General features: G+C 39.8%; 1 protein-coding gene across 2 annotated transcripts in view; it reads left to right on the top strand.

The window, feature by feature from the left end:
- Positions 1-23,052, top strand: part of PARP8 (poly(ADP-ribose) polymerase family member 8) — a 112,636-nt gene that overhangs the window by 34,788 nt on the left and 54,796 nt on the right. For both annotated transcript variants that reach the window (XM_079330690.1, XM_079330691.1), the window contains exons 3-4: positions 18,237-18,274; positions 22,776-22,865. In XM_079330690.1, the coding sequence (XP_079186816.1) occupies positions 18,237-18,274; positions 22,776-22,865 (128 nt within the window). The remainder of the gene's footprint in view (positions 1-18,236; positions 18,275-22,775; positions 22,866-23,052) is intronic.

The following is a 23,052-nucleotide window of genomic DNA, read 5'->3' as shown; positions in this document are numbered from 1 at the left end:
AGGACTGCAGGGATTCAGAGATCCTGAGACCTGCAGCCTGTGAAAAGAGACCTGCAGTGAAGCAAGTGGGTGCCTGAGAGGAGGCTGTGACCCCATGGGAAAACTGCTGGAGCAAGGTCTTTGCAGGGACCTGCAGACCCACAGAGAGAGGAGCCCACACTGGAGCAGGTTTGCTGGTGGGATTTGTGACCTGTGGGGGACCCACACTGGATCAGCCTGTTCTTGAAGGACTGCACCCCGTGGAAGAGAACTGTTGCCCATGGGATGGTCTCGCGTTAAAGAAGTCATGGGCAATTATCTCCCAGGGAGGGACCCGTGCTGGACGAGGGGAAGGACTCCTCTTCCTGAGCAGTGGCACTGCTATAATCGCCATTTCCTGTATCCCTGCACCACTTTGGGGGAGGAGGTCGATCCCAGAAAGGAGGGAGAGGTGGAGGGAATTATGCTGCTCTAATTTTGATTAGTAATAGAATTCATTTAATTTCCCCAGTGCAAGTCTGTTTTGCCCGTAATGGTATTTGTTGAGGGATCTCTCTCCCTGTACTTATCTCATGAACCTTTCATTGTATTTTCTCTTCCCTCTGCACTTGTGAAGGGGAGCAATTGTAGAGGTGTTGGTGGGCACCTGGCATCCAGCTGGGGCTAAGTCACCATGAAAACTGATCTTTGGAAGTTTGTGAGCTGTGAGGATTATAGCTAGGATATCCTTAACCATGCTTTGGTGGCAAATACAGTTCTTCCTTTTCTGATATCATATAAGGAATGGACACTTAGTTGTGTAAATCCAGCACAAAGATTTAGCCTGCCAGTAGCTGTCAGTTGTGTCAGTAGCCTGCCAAAGGTGAGGCTGACCCAGCTGGAGTCACTCAGTCCAGCTGGTAGTGAGTTGGGCATGTATTCCCAATAGGCACAGTACACACCTACATCTCTGTATGACTGTGCCCCATCCTGCTCACCAGCTAGGCCAGCCTGCTGCTCATGAGGGCTTGCTGCTCATGCTTCCCCAGTGTAGGGCAAGCAAACAGCAGTTCTGATGACACTGAACCAGGGTCTTTTATCCCCTTGCCCCTCTGTTTTCCCACACTTGTTGGTATTACCCTGTCCCTCTGTTTTGTTGCCTTCCACACCACCTTTGCCCATCTTTGGCTCTTATTGCAAGACTTTAGGAGTTCACAAGTGCATTTCCCAGGAGACTTATAAAGTGTACCCTGCTCTGGCAGCAGCCTTGCAGTTTGGAAGGCAGTGCAGGAAATGACCCCCTGACCCCCTGTGCTGGGTGTCAGCCCCAGCCCTGGAGCCAGTGACTCCCTGGCTCAGCTGTGGCTCCCCTGGGACTCCCTTGGTCAGACCAGGCTGCTGGTCTGCCTTCACTGACTGGTGTGGGTGGGGATGATCACCCAGTTTGCAAGCAGCCCGAGTGTACTGCCAGGATTTCCCATTTCCTATACATCTGTTCAGAGCTTCCTCATCCTAGGGAGATGCATGTTGCCACCAGTGGCTTCAGCTCTAGATCTTGTCATAGGTATGTGAAAGCTGTGGAGTTGTACTCAGCTTTCCCTCAGCTGCCAAGTTGTTCTGACTCATCAGGCTGTTCCCGTATGTTTCTATCTGTCCATTAATAACTTTTACTTTCATTTTTTCCTAGGTAGTACTGAACTCCTTGAACCTTTGTGTCAGTTTATTTAAATTAAGTATGATTTGAGTGCAAACTGATTTGGGAAAATTGTAATTATTTTATCTTTTTTTTTTTTTTCCTTTTTCTTTGGCTGGGTCTCTTAATGGATCATAGAGCAGACAGCTCACTAGCATTTATTGTGCTGGATTTTCTCTTACTGAAACATCCCCTTGCCTGATACTCTGTGGAGTTTTGCAACCACGTGGGAGCGGTTTTCCCTATGGAAGTCGATGTCAGGACTCCCATTGGGTTTAGGAAGAGCTCTATTTAGAAATGTAATTGCTAGGTATTCCCAGTTCGTGTTACTCTGTGTCTTTTCAGTCCCACATGTCCTTTGGGTTAAAGCACACCCTCTCCTTGCCCCTCTGCTAGAGAAGAGGGGTCAGCATGTCGTTCTCAGTTCTTTCTTTAACAAAGGAGGTCCATTTGTGTCTGTGGATTTGAAAGAAGAGGTGCAAATAGAGAGACAAAACAAATTTTGCCTTAGGAGTCTGTTTTTCTGAGGACATAAGATCCACTCAGGTCACTGAAGGGATTGCATGACTCTGAAGAGAAGAATGGAGTCCTGTGTTAAATATTTTATAAGCCTATACCTCCAGTTGCCTGAATCAGCTGCACCCTTTTTCGTATTCAGATTTAAGTTTAGACTGTAGTTTCTGCTTGCACAAATACTTTGATGAAAAGAAATACAGCTCAGTGGAAATACATTGTGAGGGTAGTTGTTGCCTATGTTTGCCTACTTTATAAGGGGCATTTACAGTATATTGCATTTTTGTTTCTCTTCTGATCTAATATACTAAAAATAGTACATCAAATTAAATCAGCTTCATTTTATACTTACTCAGTAGTGGATGTAGTGTCTTGGAGGATCTGCTTTTTATTTTTAAAGCAAATCAAACAAATGAAACTTAGTTATTTCCCAGTAATTTCATTTCTTTCTAATTATAATTTTCAGAGGCAAGTGGTTTTGATATTAGAAAGATGTAGTATGCATTATGCTGATGTTCATTAGGTTAGAATGACATGGTGAATTCACAGAAGGGGAGGGATAACAAATGGTTTGAGAGATTGAATTTGAATTACTGTAATTTCTCATTAAAGCCTGGATTCATTAGTGAAGTATATCAAACAAGAGCTATTTTATTTCTCACATTTCAGTGTGATCTGTGTTGCAAAGAATTTTTTCAAAAGAAATGGAAGAAATTCTATAAAGCAAAGGATTTGTTTGTCTGTAGATTAAAGTCACATAGCTAGCTCTGTGTGATCTTTTTCTTTCAGTTTTGCTTTCCAGTTTTCTGTAGCATTGCTGCTTCTGTGAGGTCTACATTGACTTTGTTGCTGTAGAGCTCTTGGCAGTGTTGGAGTGGTGGCTGTAGAAGTGTGCTCATGTTCAGTAAGGTCTTGTATGATTGCATTATCCCAGTTTTAATAGCTATACCTGTTCTCCCAGTAGAATTACTTCTTGTTACCCTTGTCTCTTATGCTATTTACAGACATTTCATTAGTAAAATTTCAAACTTTGAAAAAACAAACAAACAAAAACTGGTTACTACACATCTGGCTGTCTTTGCAGGCAGTTTGGCAAATGTGAGGACAGACAAATTCCCTTGTGCTGAGCAGCAGTGGCAGTTGCATGGTCAGCTGCCATGACCTGAAGTGGAAGTTTGGTAAAAATGTGTAGGGAGTGTTCCAAAGATAAAGCGCAAAGTCTTTATTTTACTGAATATGCAGTCACTTCCATGTGAGCCTTTTTGCTCTGCTGAAGAATGGAAGTGGCAGGGTTTTGCAGTGTGCAGAGGAGCAAAGCTGTGTTGTCTGTATTATGTGGATTTTCATTGCACAGGGTACTCTAAGTTGGATACACCTGGCTAAAGTAGGCCAGTAGCAGATGTAACACTGGTTGTGTATCTGATGACTTGAAAAACTGTAGCAAAACCTCAGTCAACCTACCTACTGGGAAATAGGTAGTAAATCACCTCTTGGGATTGAAAGTATCTGTGTTTGGCAGGAGGCAATCAATGTGAAAGACTGATACCCTGTGGATAACAATAGTTTTGCTGTCACTGAAGAATGTGCTGTGAGGAAGAATGGCTTCTATCTAGTACCTGTGATAGAAGAGATCTTTTGTTATGTATCACAGACTATCTGTGGAGCTTACATGATTCAGTGTCATTGCGAGTGTTTGTATCCCACTCACAAAACAGAACCATCCAGGAAAATTCCTCCAGTATCAAGCCCAACCAGCAACACAGCCCTGCAAAGCTTACAGCCAGACCACATGGCTGTGTGCCACATCCATGTGTACCCTACACTCCCCCCAGAGATGTCAGCCCCAGCATCCCACCAAGGCACTGTCCCAGCACCTTTGATAGTGTTTGCACAAGTGCAGAGGCCCACAGAGAATGCTGCTGAGAGCAAGAGCAAGTGTGTCCTGCTGTGGTCCCCCAGCTACAGAAGATGGAAGGAGGGAAAGAAAGGTTTATAGCTGTTCCTTTGACTCAGAGTTTTGAATCTGAGTAACTTGGGGTAAAGTGGGCTTTTTGGTCTGATTGAGTCATTTAGACTAAATTTTCTTTGAAATTTTCTTTAAGTACTGAGGATCTTATCCTGCAAAGTGCTAAATAACCTTATGCTCTCACAGCCTTCTCAGTAGGAGCTGAGAACTGCACTGGCTGGATCTTCATGAGGACAGGTCACACACAGTCCAGCATAATTTAAAAATAGGATGAAGGTTTTCAAATGTGTTTTGATTAATACGTCATGGCCTCTCCTACACTAATAGTTCCTGTGGCTTAATATGTCACTATAAGTCTTTTGTTAAATGGTAAAACCTTTCCTGTATTTTTCAGACCTTCTGTTACTTGTGTCCTGTTGTGAAAGAAGGCTATTTTTCCTTTTAATTTTGCTGGTGCAAATAAGTGGTACTGCTTTAGTGTTCCATTTCACCGCAGGCAATAATTTCAAATGGTTATACCACTTCTTTTGGTCTTAATGACACTATCAGATGATGGAAAGTGAGTGACCTTTCAAAACAGGGCGCACTGTAATCACTCTGCAGTTCCTGGATTTCTGTTCTGGAAGGAGCAGCCTCCGCAGTAACCTTCTAGCACCCGAGGGGGCTGTGGGAGGGAGGGGGTGTTTATTGATCAGGTGCTGGCATGACTTACACCACCAGTGCCTGTAACAAACGGTCCTGTGAGCAGGTGAGCAGCTTGACCCATGCATGTCTGCTTGTAAGTTTTCAATTCTTTTGAGATGGAAATGTCAAACCCACCCACTTGTGCCAGTCTTACCTGTTTTTTTTCTGTGTGGATTCTCTTCCCTCAAGATTTGAAGCCTCAAATTTGAAAAACAATCTTCGCATGTGCTGATACTTACATTATTTGGTCTCTTTTGACTTGTAACTGCAGTTTTGTATTTGTATGTTTTTGTGTCCTGATATGCCTGAGATGACACTCTGTATCTTGGTAAAACTGACCCAGATTTTAAGATGTAGATGTCTGAATCAGATTTTTTTAATGTCTATATTTAGGTTCCTCTGTACAATGGCCTCAGTAAACAGGGGTGGCAAGCACTTGCAGCTGCATTGCTGTTTCCCCTGATGCTTTTAGTGGAGTCTGGGCCACTGCTAGCTGAGCTGTCCTTCAAGTCACTGCAAGCATATGTGGTGTCAGTGAGACATCCAGGAAGAGTTATTCTTCAGTGTTTGATCCCTTCTTATTTCATTCTGTAGGTTAATCGATTTTGTTCTCTTCAAGCCATCTAATTTTTCTTTACGTTAAGTCTTCATAGCTCTGTCTTTATTAAAGGCTCTAAGGAGATCTTCAGATTAAGCTCTCTGTTAGTGAAAGGCCTACTGGTCTTAATCTCACATTAGTGAAAGGCTGAAGTTTTCTGGCTTTCATTCTCTACACTTACTAGAAATGCTTCATAATCGAATCTATGACTACAAAACTTAGGGTTTTCAGGTTGTTTCTCATCTTCTGGATGCTTTCCAAGTTTCAGTGATCATTTTGGTGGGTGAATGTGCTAAATAGTGCAGTCAGAGCAAAGAGTAAGGAAGAGATGAAGGGAGTACATCATGTTTGACAGTTTTTAATTGCAAATTTGCTAATGAAGAGGATGACAGTAGGATAAACCTTCACTATTTTCCTGGGAGTTTTGCCTATGAAGTTTCATGGAATCAGGATTTCATTGTGTGTTTTGAAAAGTATGTGCCATTTTTGACTACCTTAGCATGAGTCCTGTTTTGCCATTTTCTCAACGGTATTTAAATGCTGGCCTCATAAAAGGTGCTTAGGTAGCCATATCCCTTTTAAGATACCTAAATTTCTACCAAAATCTGCAGAAGAATGGAAATTTTTATACCTTAGTGAGTACATTGCATTATCTAAAATGGTGGCTACATACTGATGGTATTTTCAAGGGAATATAAGCAGTTTAGTTTTCTAACTGCCATTTCTGCACAATTATTGTTGACTAATTATTTTTAAAATCTAGACTCTAAGACCTTATTTTCAAAACTGCTGATGGTTCCTGCTGATTTCTCTTGGAGATATAGTGGTTCAGCACACATGAAAGGTAAATCAGCAACTATAAAGCTTTTTAGTTACGGATTGCTTTTTGAGAAAGTGTGCATTTTTTCTTGCTGGGAGGCATATAACAAGACACAGCTGGGAATAGAGCTATCTCTGCCTTTGCAAGAATACAGGGGCTTCCTAAGCCAGTGCTTCATCTGACATGTAATTAGATTTTGAGAAGACAGGGATCTAATTAAGACTGGTAGAGGTTTTTTAAATTTTTTATCTTTACAAATTAAAATGGTATTTAAAATTGTAACTACATGTTGGGGTAGGGTACTAATGTTATCTGCTGGTTTTTGTTCTATAGTTTGATTAGGATTTTCTGTAGGATTGTCTTCCTGGCAATACTCAAATATGGTGTGTTTGGTTATAGTATAAAATTAATATTCTATGAAAGTCATGCATCTTGAAGCATTCTTTGGCTCAAGAACAGCCCATATTTTAAATTGTTCTTAATTATATGAGCTGCTACTAAAAATATCTAAATGCAAAAAAAAAAAAAAAAAAAAAAAAAGTTCACTATGCTTCCTATTGCTTTCTGTCACGAAGAAGAAACAGATTGTATGATATTCAGGATTAGCTAAAATTCGTGAGAAGGTGGAAGAATGTTTCATATCCTCGCCAATGCTGCCACTTCAAATGTATAAAAAGCTCTTGAACTGAAATTCCCTGCTGCTGCTATTCTGCACCCTGTTGAAATATAGTACTGGGTTGTGCTTTGAATTTTTTCCCTGAGTCACATTGAGAATTGTCAATGTCATATTCAACCTACAACTTTGCTCTCTGAGCTACTAGTGAGAAAGGATGGAGAGGTAGTAACATTTTGCTCATTGACATTTTACTCATGGAAATTAGTAATTGGAAACACAGTTGTTAGTAACCTTGCTGATGCAAAATTTTCCCATTAATTTTATTTAAACTTCTTCTTTCCTGGAAGACTAAATCAAAGTTTAATGGGGTTCTCCATTTATGATACTCAGTCAAGTTATACCTTCTCCTCTAATTTCACATGGATATGCCATTTTCCCCTGGGTCATTGTGGAAAAATTACACCCATCTTCATGTTGGCACTCTGCAAAACATGTTACAGTGGTAATCACATTTCCTACCATACTTGTTCATTGATTTGCCATACTCTTTGTACCTGACTGTCTGGACCACATAAATATTTTTGATCACTGGCCATTTTTCCAGATTGGTGATTATTTCTTGATGATTACCATATTCCTCTCAATTTACTGACTCCTTTCTAATTTTAAGGACACCAGGACTGAATATTGTGTTAGAATAAAACTCTCATTCCTGGAAAAAAAAGGAATAAAAAAATGTTTTCTTGTCATCTCATACTGAATTTTCCATTTTATTTTCTCTTTCTAAGTGCATGCTCTTCCATGACCATGGTGTAGTGACAGAGATAGGTATCACAGTGAGGCTGCACCTGTGAGGTGTGTGTTGCACCTTTTACCCCTCTGATTCTTGGGTCTTTTGGAAACAAACCCCACTGGCATTGCCTCAGCCATGTAACACGTCCTTTTGTGTCTAACAACAGATAGCAGAATGGTTTTTGACCACGTTAGTGTAATGGGGCAGGAGGATGAGCCAACCCTTCTGGTACACGCAGTCCTTGTATCTGTGTGCAGGAGCAGCAGCTGTTGCCTTGGATTTGAATGTGTGTGCAGGGTATAGGTCAGTGCTGTGCCACAATCCAGTCATTTTCAGAGATGCTGGACTTGACCTTAATATTTTTGAAGACGGGACCCTGGGTACCTGTAAGCAATAGACAAATAGCTGGCTGTAGGTGTGCCAGTGGTCCTGAATTATGTGAATGGATTTTATTGGCATAAATAAACTGCTATGGGCGATTTCACAGGTAACATGTATTAAAAATCTTGCTCTGTGAGATTTTGTCACGTTGAATGTGTGCATTTTTGGTTTAGAATAGTTTTAAAATAAATAGTTTGACATTCATATAAAATATTTGGAAGTTATATATTAAATATGTACTAGTGCTAATTGAAGCTGCAAATATGGAAAATAGAGAAATGAATAATTTTAGTTCATGAATGCAGTATTTCAGCTGTACTTAGAAGTATTCAGGACTGACTATAGGAGAACCAGGGAAAAAACTGAATTCTGTGAGATATATCAAAGGATGTAAGAGTATTTGAATTTGTTACTTTTTCCCTGCACAGCAGTGCCCTATTGCAGACCTCATTAGATAAACAAGCATAATGCCAACTAATTCATGAATGTGTAGAGTGGTCAAAGAACAATGCCTAAGATTTTCCTTCTTTTCTGAGCACTGCATGCAAAGGAAGGAGCCCCTGCTTATTAGGAGTAATAAAGTTAAATAGTGAATATCTCCAGCAATTTATATGGGCTTAGGTTTTGGTTTTCGTAGATGCTAAGTTGCTAAAATTATAAAATTATCAGGTAAAATTTCTTATGTCTAGCTTCTCTTGGATAGTTGTAACTATTCTGTTTGCAGTTTACCTTGTATCTCTGCTTTGGGTTTGTAGTTTTTGTTGGTAGGTTTTTTGGGGTTTTTTTTTGGTGTCCTTTTGTTTTAGTTTTGAAAAATAACAACATGAATGCTTTGTACAGGGGATGGACAAGGTATTGCTCTTCAATTGATCTGAATTGAAAATTAGATTGCTTGAATTGGAACTACAGGAGCCTCAAAACAGCCTTCTAGTAGGAAAAATGTGGATCAAACCCTGATAGCTTTAAGATAACTCTTAACTGGCTTCAAAAGAGCATATCGCAGTATCCTCTGATAGCAGTGCTCCAAAATGAAAAGATGGAAGCTAAAGAGAGAAAAAACTTGCTTCTCTAAACCCACCCCAAAAAACCCCACCTACAAAATCATGAACAGTACCCAAAAAAACCTCTGAAACCCCCCAAAACCCCAAACTAAAACAGAATCAACCTCTGGAATGCACATGGTGAAGAAATTGGACCCCATAAGGTAAATAAGGTGGCCAAAGGCACACGATGCTCTGTGCTGCTCTGGCAGCTGCTGTGCTGGGCCAAGAGGTTTTTTTTAGTGATCTCTTTCCTGGGGAGGAGTGAAGCTGGATGAAGAGCTAATGAGGAGGGAGCTGCACCTGGTCAAACAGGGCAGCTTGACAAACAGGAGACTTTAGTAGGTCTCGGTGAAATGGTCAGGTTCTGGTACAGTCTGATTGTGAGGAACCTGGTTTTGCACAGCTTGACATACTTGGATGTAACTCTGTCCAGAGAGACACATACTTTCCCCCCCACCCCAATTGTTCCTGATTTGCTAATTTAACTTTCAGAAGTTCCCTCATGTTTGCTTGAGTAATGATCAATCCTGGAGACTTCGATGTGTTTACTAGAAGCTTTTGTGCCTTTTCTGTTGGAAGCTTTGCTGAAGGGAAATGTTTGAGCTGCAGTTTTCTGTGTTCCCTTTATCTGACTGACATGCTAAATCCAGCAGAGCTTTATGAGTAATATTCCTCATTAGATTCAGGTGCACTTCAGTTTCATGAGAAGATGAGTAGCTCAATTATTCTTAGTGACAAATGCAAACTATAATAATTTGACTCAGTGCCTCTGTACCCCCAGGTAATGTCGAGAAACAAAAGCAGTGCCATTTTTGACGCACTGACACTGCCCCTCTCTCTTTGGAGTAGCTCTGATCTGTCATCAATAGCTGTGCCTGGGACTTTTCATATGTCATCACACACGCACATTCTCCATCATCCAGAGGAAAAGATTACTCAGAATCACTTGTTATTCTTTTCTGTGTAATTGCTGGTGCATCATGGCATGTAGGGTGAAAGGGGATTGAGCACAAATTTCACTTCTTTATAAGCATCTGTCTGTATCCAGCAGCAAAAAAATAGCTGTGACTAATGCTGGGTCATCAGCTGTCGGATCACAAGGAATACAAAAATTCATTGAGCTAAGGTGTTTCAGGATCTAAAGTGGCCTGAATATCTGTAAGAAAAATTTGCTGAGATGCAGACATGTACATTCGAAACATTTTAAAGGGTACTTCAAAAGTTATCTAGAAATCCATGTAGATTATTTTAATAAAGAATCTAGAAAATTGTATAAATGTGAAACAGTTGGCAGTCCAGTTGTGTAGCAAGATGCAAATATTAAGAAAAAAAAAGAAAAAAGTGCTCAAGAAGATTTGCACCCTTTGGAATACATACTGAAATTTTTAGCAAAGCAATATTTCTAGAAAATAACAGAAGTGTGCTGGGGAGCGAGAAGTCTTATTTTCTGTGCAACTTGCCTGTAATTTTCCTTGTTAAGTACTAAAGTCTTCAGTGGAATTTAGTTCTAAATTCTGCAAAAGAAAATAAATCGATCTTTAGTATTGTGAGGTTATTTTTCCTGCATTGGACTGACAGTTTTTCCATAGCTGTGCAAATACATGCATGAAAACCCAAGTCCCCCTCCTTTTAATTTTCATCTCTTTGGCTTCCGACGTTTTCTCCCAGAAAATAGTGTTATCTTTCACTAATCATTGTTGTATTTAATGGCATCAGTTTTAAAATCACTGCTTTAAAAAAGGTGGAAATCCTGCGCTTCGGTAGTTATTGTGAAAGAGCAAAAGCCTCTGTAATTGTTTTTAAAAAAAAACCTTATTCAAATTTTTATTTACAGAAGCATGTTATGAGATAGGCTCTCTTATATATTTCTAACTATCAAGATTCTACACTGTTTTGTCTGTCAGTGTGGTCGCTTTGTGGTTAGTGTTTTATGCAACTGAAACATTTAATTAGTTCTGTTTATGGTTTTTGTCACATTACTGAGACTGTATTGTAACAGTATTGTGAGCAAATGGAGTGCAGCATGTCCTGGTTTGTGTAATACTATTCACGAATTCACTAGCTTTTTGTGAATTTTGTTATTATTTTTCTCAACTTTAGCAAGGCTTTGTTCACTCTCACGATACCCTTATGGAAAGCTCAGGAAGTGTGGGCTGGATGAGAGAGCAGCAAGGTTGATTGGGAACTGGCAGAACAGCTGATGCCAGAGGATTGTAATCAGTGACACAGGGTCTTGCCACTAGTGGTGTACTCCAGGGGTCAACACAGGGCCCAGTATTGTTTAACTTCATCATGGCTTGGAAGAGGGGTCGGTGCCTCCCCAGGGCACTGCTGATGGCACAAAGCTGGAGGAGTGACCAATGCTCCCAGAGAGCTGTGCAGCCCTTCAGGAGCTCAGCAGGCTGGAGAGATGGGCAGAGAAAAACAACCCGAAACTTAGAGGAGACAAATGCAGGTCTCAGGGTCTGTACCTGAGGAAGGATCCCATGCCTCTGTACAGGCCGGGGCTGACCTGCTGGGAAGCAGCTCTGTGCAGGACTGTGGGTCCTGGTGTCCGTGAGCCAGCAGTGTGTCCTTGTAGCCAGGAAGGACAATGGTAGCCTGGGGTGCATGCAGAAGAACATGGTCAGCAGATCAGGCAGGTGATTCTGCCCCTCTGCTCAACCCTGGTGAGGGGAATCTGGACTGCTGTGTCCAGTTCTGGGCTCCTCAGGACAAGAGAGATGTGGAACTCCAGGTGGGTCCAGTGAAGAGCGACAAGGTGATCAAAGGACCAGAGCATCTCTCTTATGAGGACAGGCTGAGGGAGCTGGGTCTGTTCAGCCTTGAGAAGAGACAACTGGGAGGGGACCCCATCAGGGTCTGTCAGTGCCTGCAGGGAGGGTCAGAGCATGGACCAGGCTCTGCTCAGAGGTGCAGACAGCGGGCAGCGAGTGGTGCGCTGGAAGTTAGATTTGAGAAAGGTCATCTTTTCTGTGCAGGTGAGCAGGCACTGGAAAGGTTGCCCAGAGAGGCTGTGTAGTCTCCAGTAAAAGAGGTATTCAAGAATTGTCTGGACACAATCCTTTGTCACGTACTTTGGGGGATCCTGCTTGGCCAGGGAGGTTGGCCCAGATGACCCACTGTGGTTCCCTCTAGTCTGACCTGTTCTGTGATTCTGTGATTTGTAATAGAATAATAGCATAGCTGAAGTTTGAAGACGCATCTAAGATCATCAAGCTCAACTCTCAACACGTCACCACCACATTCAACACTAAACCATATTTCCAAGTGCAACACCCATGTGTCTTTTGAAATTTCCAAGGGTGGTAATTCCACCACTGGCCCAGGAAGTCTCTTCCAATGTCTAATCACTCTTTTAGTGAAGAAACAAGATAAAATTTGTGTTATATAATTGTAAATGTACATTTATAAATACATTCTAAAAGTCTCCTTTTTTTTTTTGCTGAAGACAAAAGTGAATGCCAGCAAGAGTTGTTTACAAAATTTGTCAGATAAGAAAATGCAGGATGCTGTCACAGTTCCGTGTAGGTTTCTGAATATGAGCTTAAGTGGACCACTTCTCAGCTGATGTGTGCTAAGTGGGATACAATCTTTCAAAAGCTTCAGAGTGGAAATCAAGATTATTTTTCCCATACTTCTATTGGTCTTTTAAGAGCTCCACTGAAATGTAGTGAAGTGTTTCTCAGCACAGCACTCACGCATACCAAGTGAGGGTATTACTTGTTCGTAATCTGTTGAAAAATAAATGTTAGCATTTTTTATTCACTCATACTTGTGACAGTAGAACACCAAATGAAGAGTTTTTATTCAGTTCCTTTGTCATAGCTGTACATAACAGAGTAGTATTTTTTGCTTATTTTTCAGTTGTTATTTTATTTGTTCTGTTTTTAACATAAAATGAAATTATTGTCTCCAGATTATGACTTCATAAGACTTGTCTTTTGGTGGTGTCTATTAAACAGGAGATACCTTTTTGCCATAGAAATTGCTGGCTTCTAAGTTTCTTCTGCTATTATTTTCATGCATGTAATCTATGCACATTTTGGAAGAAAGGTTTGACATTGGAGTCTTGCAGTGTGTTTAAATATTAGTTTTGAATTGTACTTCTCTATACATAGTCAGTTATAAAAAAAAATATTGTTTTTTTTTTTTCTATTAACTAATTCAATTTTTAATGTAAATAGTGTACCTAATTTTTTATCTGGTCAATATCTAAATGCCTTCATATTCTATATGTTCATATAGTTCATATTCTCATAGTTCTCAAGGCACTTTTTCAAAGATCATCACTTTCAGAAAAGCAATTTGAAAGTTTTGTTTGTGTGCAATTCCATAGTATGTCTTCTGAAAATTATTATTTCTACCCTGTATTTGTGATGTAATTTATTGTCAGATTATAAGGTTTCAAAGTGGATCTCAGAACAGGGATGTTGAGAGTGGCTTGTGTTCATGGTGAAAGGCATTTTTGAACCAATTTTGTTTTGTTTGAGGAAAAGGGCTCATCAGAAGTAAAGCAGTATGAGTGGTCTGGTTTCAGGTTCAAATGCTTATTGAAGTGGAAAAGGAGACTAAAGGCTGTGACAGTAATAGGAGTCCACTGAAGAATTTGTAAGCTTTCAATGATAAGAAAACAAAAACTTGGAGATGGAGTTATTTAATGTAAAATTATTGATCTGCTGTGGAATGTTGTGTGAGATACTGAAAATGTATGGATGCTAGTAAGTGGTGAAAAAATACAATTCCAGTTGCATCTTTTAAGCTGGATCTTATTCCTTTCTACTATTTCACCTAGAAAAGAGTAAAAGCATCATGTCTATACCACGTACTTTCAGAAATATCATGTAGACAATTAAAAAGGTCCTTTGGCCCAAAGTTGTCACCAGTACACTTTTTTTTTTTTTGTATCAAAGTTTTAGTAAAATTTTTTTAATCTCACCAACTCTTTCAAAAGCTGACCCAGGCATATAATCACTACCACAGTAGCATTTCATATTTCAAGTTTATCCATAGCTTGCTTTGCTGAGTTTTAGTATTCTTCCTAAGGTATAAAATTGTGTGCTGATTGCATTACATCATTGATGAGCTAAGTCTGAGATTTTGGCATAAAATCTCTTACGATTTCTGTAGCTTCAGATGTGTTATGACTAAGTCTCAATTCCTCTTTTTCTTGTATTTTATTATAGATGGGCATTACCATCAGATTTCACATTAAAAAAAAAAATCCTGTTTTCTTTCTTCAACAAGTTTGCAAGTGACAACATTAGGCCATAGAGCTCTGGCTCTAATAGAGATGACTAAAGTTGGAATAGAAACTTGATCACAATTTCCACACTTAATAAGGCAGTAAGTCTGTTGTTGCCATGGGACAGAGCTGGTTGAAGTGTCATAGCTATTCCACAGGCATAAATCTTAGACTTGCACCAGATGCTTCGCACTGTTCCTGCTGTGCAAAACAGCTGGAAGTTCAGCTTAAAGGATTTCTTTCTTAGAGAGAAATAATGGGTGGCATAGAGCTGAGATAACCTGAAATTGATGGGAAGCTGCTCCCAGATACAGCATCATTGTTGACTTTAGGATGCGTATTTAATCCTGGGGTTTGTATCATGATAGGTAAAAGTGCAGTTCAAGGCTCAGAAAGCAATCTTACAAATGGATACAAGGAGGTGAAGCTGATTGGTTTCCTTTTTTTGAATGTGCTTTGCTGCAGTAACTTTTGCTTTGCTGTCTCTTTCAGTTTTCATGAGTATTTTTCTTTGCCCTGGAGATGCAGTTTTGGGGTAACGTTTTGCCTGGTAATATAATCAGTTTAGACTTTCCACTCCTTTTTAACTAGCTTTGAGGAATTGTAGTAATGTCAAATGCAGATGAATCTGCTTATTTTGTATTCAGTTGGGAAAGATTAATTTGAAAAATAGCAATTACATGGTGCGTACCCATCTAGTTGATGAATTGGTTCTCCAATGGAGATGAACTCTTGCAGAAAATTTTTTCTGTAGAAGGAATAGATATGGTTGAAACACACTGGAAAATTCTTGCAGTGAGACCCCTGTGAATAAAATAATTCCTAAGCCAAGGCTGTTAATATTATTTCAAGCAATAAGTTTATATTGAAAATATGAAACAAGGCAGTTCCCACTAATTTCTCATGTACTTTACTATTTGTTAAATAACAAAATTTATGCTAGGCCATTTTGAGTATGAAGCTTGTTCTAAGCTGGAGGGTTGAGAAACATGTACTGCAGGATGTCTTCTGCAGAGGGTCTGAGCTGAGTAAAACAGAAATAGCACCATCATGGAGGCTTTGTTTACACCAAGAGTTTCACCATTCCTGTAGCTAAAGCAGTATAACTGAATTAGCAATGGTGAATGTGTTTATGGGAACAGGAGTAAATTATACAGCTGTAAGCTGTATTTATATTGTAACTGCAATAAGGTTGTACAGAGGAACTGCATTTCCAGAAGGAAAAATCACTTCCCTCACTGGAATAATCATGTTGCACTTCTGTGTGAGGGCTCGGCCTAAATTAATTCCAGTTGCCTTTCTGAGTTCTTAAATAAGAAAGCTGTTTCAATGAAGGCTTTATTTGGCTTTGGGAGGATTTGACACTGAGAGGTGCTGAACATCTGCATCTTCACTGAAGTCTGTGCTGTTTAAGGTGCTGTAAGTCATCATGGTCTTGTTTGTGGCTTGGCTCTAAATCTTCTTAAAGTCAGTGGGAAAATGCTTGGGTGGCTGGAGGAGAGGAGCCCTTGAGAGACCTTTGTTTGCCTGGTGTACCTTGTTCTTGGACTAATCAAGTGTGCAGGCAGTAGGAAGCAGTTTATCCGGAGAGCAGAAAAATGTGCTGAAGGGTGACTGTGTGTGACACAGGCAAGCTGAGATAAAAATGCAAGTTTTGTTTCGTTCAGTGGTTTTTATTTCCACTTTCTGCTTCCATGGTCCACACATAACTAACGCAAGATGACAAGCTGAAGCAAAGAACTACCACCTCTCTGCGGGGGAGATGGGGAGAATTATTCTCCCTATTTCTGGATTCACTGGGCCCTGGATCAGAGCCTGGTTTGGACAGTCAGGTTTGAGACTATTTCTAACTTGCATTTTCATTAGCCTCTTAGATTATTCCACCTCACAAGACAAACGGGATGTTTCCATTTGACAGCACCACAGCTGCTTGTGACAGAGATAACCACATGATGAAGAAAAAGGAAGAGAAAAAAAAACTGAGAAAAAAACTCTAGTTTGTCAGGTTTCTGCACATGTGCACTTCAACTAAGCAGAAGTTAGTTTTGAAATCAAATCCGGCTTCAAAGATAGGTTAGGTTGCTGAGGTCCTTACCCAGCTGAGTTTTGAGTATCTGCGCTTGTGGAAGTTGTGAAACCCTTCAGCCCCTGTTTTTGCTCTCAGTATTAAAACAAACCCACACCCAGATATTCTGGGGGCAGCAAAGGAGTGTGGAAGCAACCAGTCTAAAGGAGTGGGGAGAAGTACCTCTTTCAGTAGTAGAGGGAATGGTACAAACGTTTCTAGAAGATGGGGTTTATTGAGAACAAGCAGTTAGGTTCTTGGGAATTTTTTTGGGTATTCTGGCTTTTTTTCTGCATCATAGAGCAAAATTCTCTATACATGACTGCACTGAGATACAACATTTCCTTATTTTGGAATATTTCCTTATTTAAAATAGTGATATTTTACATGATGACAGATTAATTAGATTTAAATAGCCCAGTCCTTAGGGAAAATACTCCAAGATAAGGGGGTACAGATGCTGCCTATTCAAAATGCCTAAAACGTAATTAAAACAGAAAAGTCATAAAATGTTGGATTTGTACAGTGATGGGATTTTAATCAGCAGTTATGTGGCAAAATCCATGGTCAGCTGTAATAAATGCTCATTCTACTTCAGTTTATGAGAACATTTGCAGCTGTGAAGAAACAGGCATCTTTGTGTTTTAGTCAAACAATACATTAAATATTCTAGAATAGATGGTGTGCAAAAACAGCTGGCAGAGCTGTGTGTTAATAGATTGACTTGCAGAAGCAAGTGTGAGGGACCTACTTTTTCTGATTGATTGCTTCTTACAGTCATTGGATTGTGAAAGTGGAACACATTTAACAGAAACCCTTGAGAAAGAAACATTAAAAATCATATCTGGCTTCAGTTTCTTGTCTACATGGAAGCAAATTCTTGTCATTTGGTAAGATCCAATTTTCAACAATGTTTCAGCTAGTGCAATACATACCAAAATTTCTTAGGAGGACTGTACTATCCTGTTTTGGCTTAACTCACTACAGATATGAACCCACACCATATATTATTTAAATCTGTAAATTGACATAATCTATAGGATTTAAAATTGGAAAGAATATGAATTATTCAACAGAAACCTTTCAGTGTGCTTCATAGTTGAATGTTTTTAATGCAAAATTAAGATGGACACTAAACTTAAAACCAGAAGGACTTGGGTAGTTAGATAACTGAGCAAACCATCACATCCATTTGTCTTGCTCTCAGCAGCAAGTTTAATGAAGATCTCACTGGAAAGTAGGGAAAGAGATGTGACCTGAGCTGCAGAACCAGGATGGTGCTTTTGAGTGTTTTTTAATAAAGCAGATTCAGGGAATCCACATAGTGAAGCTGCTCTTCAGTTTGACTGTGGCTCTCTCAAATTTTAATTTGAGCACAGCTTGACAAAAAGGTACAGATACTACATAAAATACAGACTTTTGATGGAAGGAAAGAGCATACAGAAATGTACAACAATGAGAAAGGCCTCCTACTGAGTCACATGCAAAAACCAGACAGAGGAAAAACTGGGCTTTACTAGTTCTCTAGTTCTGGTGTTAAAAGAGTGACCTTTTTTAATCAGAAGCACACATACTGTAAAATGTTACTCTGAAGGGAATATAATGCAGCCTTGATACTCCTTTTAAGAACACTGAAATCAGGATGTGCCAATTTAGCAAAGTAAGCTTTCAAAATGGGCATGACGCTTATTATTTTCAGCTGAGCACTTCAAAAGCCATCAAAATAGATGTTACCTTCTGTTCTGGAAACTGTCAGGAAGCTATAAATAAGCATAAAATAATACAGGAGCAGGAAAAAGTGTTGTGCCAGCAGTTAATGTTGTTGTTTCTAATTCTGTTGTTGTTGTTTTCTTTCTTGCAGTGTATCCTATTCAGTGCATGTCTCTGAGGATTACCCAGGTACAGTGCAACATTCTTACTCATGACACATGTATACCTGTTACCACAATTTGCTGTATTCAAATGAGAGTATTTGAAAGGGTGTTGATGTCTTCCAGGTGCATCTTGTACTAATCATTTTCCATTAGTTAAAATTATTTTCACAGCCATTCACCTTTTCAGGCATCATTTATCAGCTGGGTGAGAACACAGGCTCACGAGTTTAGAGCTAGACTGTAGCTTTGGGTGCTGGGGCCAGGGGTGGTAGGAGTGAGGAGTGAGGAGTTGGACTGCACCACATTGTGCACCTCTGATTTTTTGACAGTGTAAGTACCGTGAATGATGAAGCCCTCTGTTCTTTTTTGATCTTTATCTATAGCTTTTCTGAAATGTTTTTCAGAGAAATATTATTTCTTTTAGAAGCTGTAAAGAAATGTAACTTTGATCTTCTTCACTGATAAGCAGCAGATGCTATCTGATCAAAACACCAGTGTTTGAAGCAGAGGAAAAAAATCAACAGTGGTGCTAAAAACAATGGATTCTGTGAAAGAATGCTAACAACCTTTATTAGATTCAGTTGTTTAACCAGTAAAAACTGTGGTGGAGAAGGATATTAGTCTATTCAACATTTAAAAATGGGAGAAACTAAGATTCACAAAATGCACAGTCATACCAGTGATAAATGGATTTAATGCTTATTGAGTTGACAATGAACAGAGAGAAAATAGTTTAAAACAAATCTTTCCCATGTGTTATTAACAGTTTCTTCCATTAAATATCACGAAATTTGACCTCTGGGAACCTCTAAGGAAATGGTAAGCTGAAGCACTGAACCAACTGCTGTTACTCGCACAGCACATGAGAGTTCATTTCCTGGCAAACTCTCTGTCTGATAGACCTCAAAATTTCCTTGTGGGTGTTATTTGCAGCATGTCCTGACAGCCTACAAGCCTGAGTGACTTTAGCTTCCCTAAAACCTGATGAATATTCTGTGCCATCACGCCCTATATTTTAAAGGCAGATAGCATTTGAGCATTTCACACTGTAGTTAGCTTGGAGCAGAGAGTAAATCAGTAGATGTTGACTGATTAAAATCCAGCCCTTCAAGGCTTTAGAGGAGCTCATTTCATTCACATCTCAAGCTTTTGCAGGATGTATGTGTGCTTTATGATGAAGAGATGTTCAGTATGTTGGGACCATTAAGGACTTTTTGCCATTTTTGCAACTTTATCATAATACACTCATTTTAACTCGGTTAGAGCCCAATTCTTTGTTGCCTGTTTTTGTCCTAAATTCCTAACCTCTAACATTATTGCTGACTGTGTCTCCCTTCTCAGACATGTATCTTAAGGGAAGTTTCAGAGGCATCAGGGTGTGATGGTGTCGAGTCTGGGGAGCTCTGTGCTGATATCCTCAACTGGAAGGTGTTCTTCAAGTACTGCTGCAAGTTGACAGAGCTCAGAGCAGCACATACTCTCAAATTTCTCACAGGATAAACCTTTACAAATTAAGGTTTAAGTCCATTACGCATAGCTAGAGCAAACTTGTGTCCTGTGTTTAATTAACAGATTAAGACTGTGTAATACAGAGTAGATCAGATTTGTAAATTTAAGACAAGGGTGTTTTTGTAAATTCAAGACAAGGTCAGATAAATTGCTAATGCGTGCAATAAATATAGAAGAGATTAGGCCACTCTGAAAGTGATGTAATCCAGCTAAAATGATACCACCAAAGGTAGATTTTGGATACTGAAAGAAGAGCATTAGGTAGTGTACACATGCCCACAGCCTGCTTTGCTGTAATGTGTGCAGCATCATCACTTTGGCACTGACAACAGTGTGTAGCTGTTGCTGAATTAATTCTTGAAGTATCAAGTGCAGGCATCTGAGTTTTAAATTGTACCTATAGTAACTGTAGTGTGCTGTGACAACTTTCAATAATGGAAGGTGTTTGAAAGTTTCATATTTAAGAGTGAAGCCTAGAAATGTACTCACACAGACACACTGAGGACTTAAAAAGAATGGTGTTGAGACAGTAAAGTCTGAAAGTTACATATCCATTGGTGGAGTTATGAAAACATAACTGATAAGTTTAGAGGCAGATAATAACAGTTTCAGCCTAGTATTGCTGTAGCAATTTTCTCATAACATTGACACAACTGGACAAATAATCCTTCTAAGGATCAGTTATAAAATATAACATCAATGAGTAGACTGAAGTCCCGCTAATATGAGCGTATCATGACTCTTGTGGGAACCAGCAGAGCAGCAAGGATTTTGCTAATGAATTTATGTTCAGAATGATTTGTGTTGCCTGACAGAAACTTGTAGAACTGCTATAGTCTTTTATCCCAGTGATTCATAGGTTACACACCTTTCTTAGACCTTCATAGATTGCAGCAGAGATGGAGAGAGCCAGTTTAGCAACAAGTAGTCTGCTGCATTCTTCTGCTAGGTCTAGCATTCTGTCCTCCAGTGAAGAGGATAGGTGTTCCTAAGTGTTAAGTGTTTGCAACAGGTTGTTGAAGAAAGCAAATCAAAGCTATTATCTTAATTTCAAGTTTCGTCATATCAGTGGAAGAAAAAAAACCTAATAGCTGCAAAATAGAAAGGAAAAAAAAACCAACCCAACTTGGCAGTGAAAGTCATATTACCCAGCTGCCAAGAAAGAATGACAATGGACATAAAAATATAATTAGAATCTATAAAACCTGTAGCTGAGCAGGCCTTTTTCCATATATGTATGTCTATTCTGTACAGAACATACTCTATTCCTAGTTTTCTGTACAGCAATATGTTGTAGCACAAGGATTTCCTCTCTCCCTTCCATGTATGTAATGTTAGGTATATTTAGAGCCAAATGATGGCCTCAATTATCTCAACTCGTTAGACTATAGCTGTAACTTACACTCCCAAAACTGGGAAACAGATGCTCTTGTCTGTATGTGCAAGGTGGACACAGAAATGATGGTGACAGCAAGGTGGAGAATTTAAAGAGAGGCAAAGCAGGGCTTCCTGCAGAGGGCAAGATGCAGCTGTCCTGTGGCTGTAGCTCACAGCCCCTCATGCCCACAGACAAAAGTGGGAGGAGTGAATGCTGGCAGAAGGGACACTGCTTAGTTCTCATGATGCCATGGCTGTAAAACATGTCCCTGAGCCTGGTATGTAGCTGAACAGCCACAGACTCATGTTTTGCTGTGCCCACAGGAGTGCAGGGCTTGGGCTCCTGCAGCATTGCCTGCACACACCATGTGTGTGTGTTGAGGCAGCCACAGAGCCCTCAGAGTGCCTCACAGGACAGCACAGGAGAGGGAGTAGGCGAGGGTGTGCCACAGAGTCAGACCTGGCAGATGTGTGTGAACTGGCAGAAATGTGTTTTGGAGGTGGCAGCCAGGAAAACCCATCTGTGTGTGCTGCTGCCCTGCCCAGCCTGGCACATGGTGCAAGGAACAGCCACAGCCCCATGCTCCCTCTTGATAAAGGTGGCTAATAGCTGCTGTGATACAAAGGATGGTATTACTGAACTTCCCTCCCAGTTAGTCTTAACACCTGTAGCATTTCACACAGAGCACTCAAAAGCTTTGAGGCTGCTGCAATATGCTTAAAATGGCATGTGAATTCATGCACACTGCTGGTGTGGGACCAGGGTGTTCAGAACTACAACACATGAGTCTTTCAGTTGTCTTATTTGTCACTTCATCTGTGATTATCTTGTCAGCCTTTCTGCTCTAGAGCACAGGTTTCAATTCAGCCCAGATCATTAGAAGCCAAAGTATCATTACATTCATAAGCATTTGAGCATTACATGCAAAATAAGCTCTTGCAGATAGTACAGAAAACCCTGCTGCTTCTTGGTTTTTGTTAGTAAACATTTAGTTGGAAAGCAAAAAAAAAAAGGAACCAAACCAAAAAAAACCCCAATAAGCACACTCCTCAGTCTAATCTCTATATTTTTAAAGAAAATTTGGTGAAACAGAGTTATAATATTCATACATACCAATTTTTTTGTTAAGTTTGAGGGATTTCTTTTCTCCCTGAATCAGGCAGAAGAAAGGTTATCCACTCATTAGAAGACACTTCAAATAGGCTTTATGTGACCAGGCAAAATGAGGGATGGATATTTTGCATAATTGGCTGTTAATACCCAGCTCTCACTCTGCATTCCAGATCTATTGAATTTTGGTGTCAGACATAGCAAAAAACATGGAACAAGTATTAATTTAGAGAAAGGTTGGTCTCTCTAAATCCTGTTGCTGGGTTCAGAGCAGTGCTTGGTGAGATTCACAAAAGCCATGACATCAAACTCCATGGTTTTGCTTTATAAAATTTGGGTCTGAATCTCCTGTACTTTTGTTAACAGTTTCAAGGGCAAAAAGCCAAACACACCAGGAAGGTGATAGTGCTCAGCTTCCCTAAGAATCTGGGGAATGGTTCCTTGTGGTGCAAATATGGGGTAGGAAACTTTGGAAGGGGCTGTCAAAGCACAATGGAACTTCACCATGCAAAGTGTTTTTCTTTTGTAGATAACACTTATGTTTCCAGTTCTGATAACGATGAAGATGTGTTAGTTACAACAGAGCCAATTCCAGTAATTTTCCACCAAATTGCTACAGGTAATCCTATGTCATGAGAGTTTTATCAAGTTCATCATTTTGGAGGAAAGATAAGATGTTGTCTGAACTTAGAGGGAGATATAATGATAAAGTGTTCAGCTATACAGTTTGGTATTTTCTCAGGTCTTGTTCTAGGAAATCATCCTACATTTCAGAATAGAATAAATTAAAATATTTCTTTTGGGGA

This window comes from Erithacus rubecula (genome assembly GCF_903797595.1).
Source record: "Erithacus rubecula genome assembly, chromosome: Z".
Classification (NCBI taxonomy): Eukaryota; Metazoa; Chordata; class Aves; order Passeriformes; family Muscicapidae; genus Erithacus; species Erithacus rubecula.
Note: the sequence above shows the minus strand (reverse complement) of the source record. Positions and strands in the feature narration are given on the sequence as shown.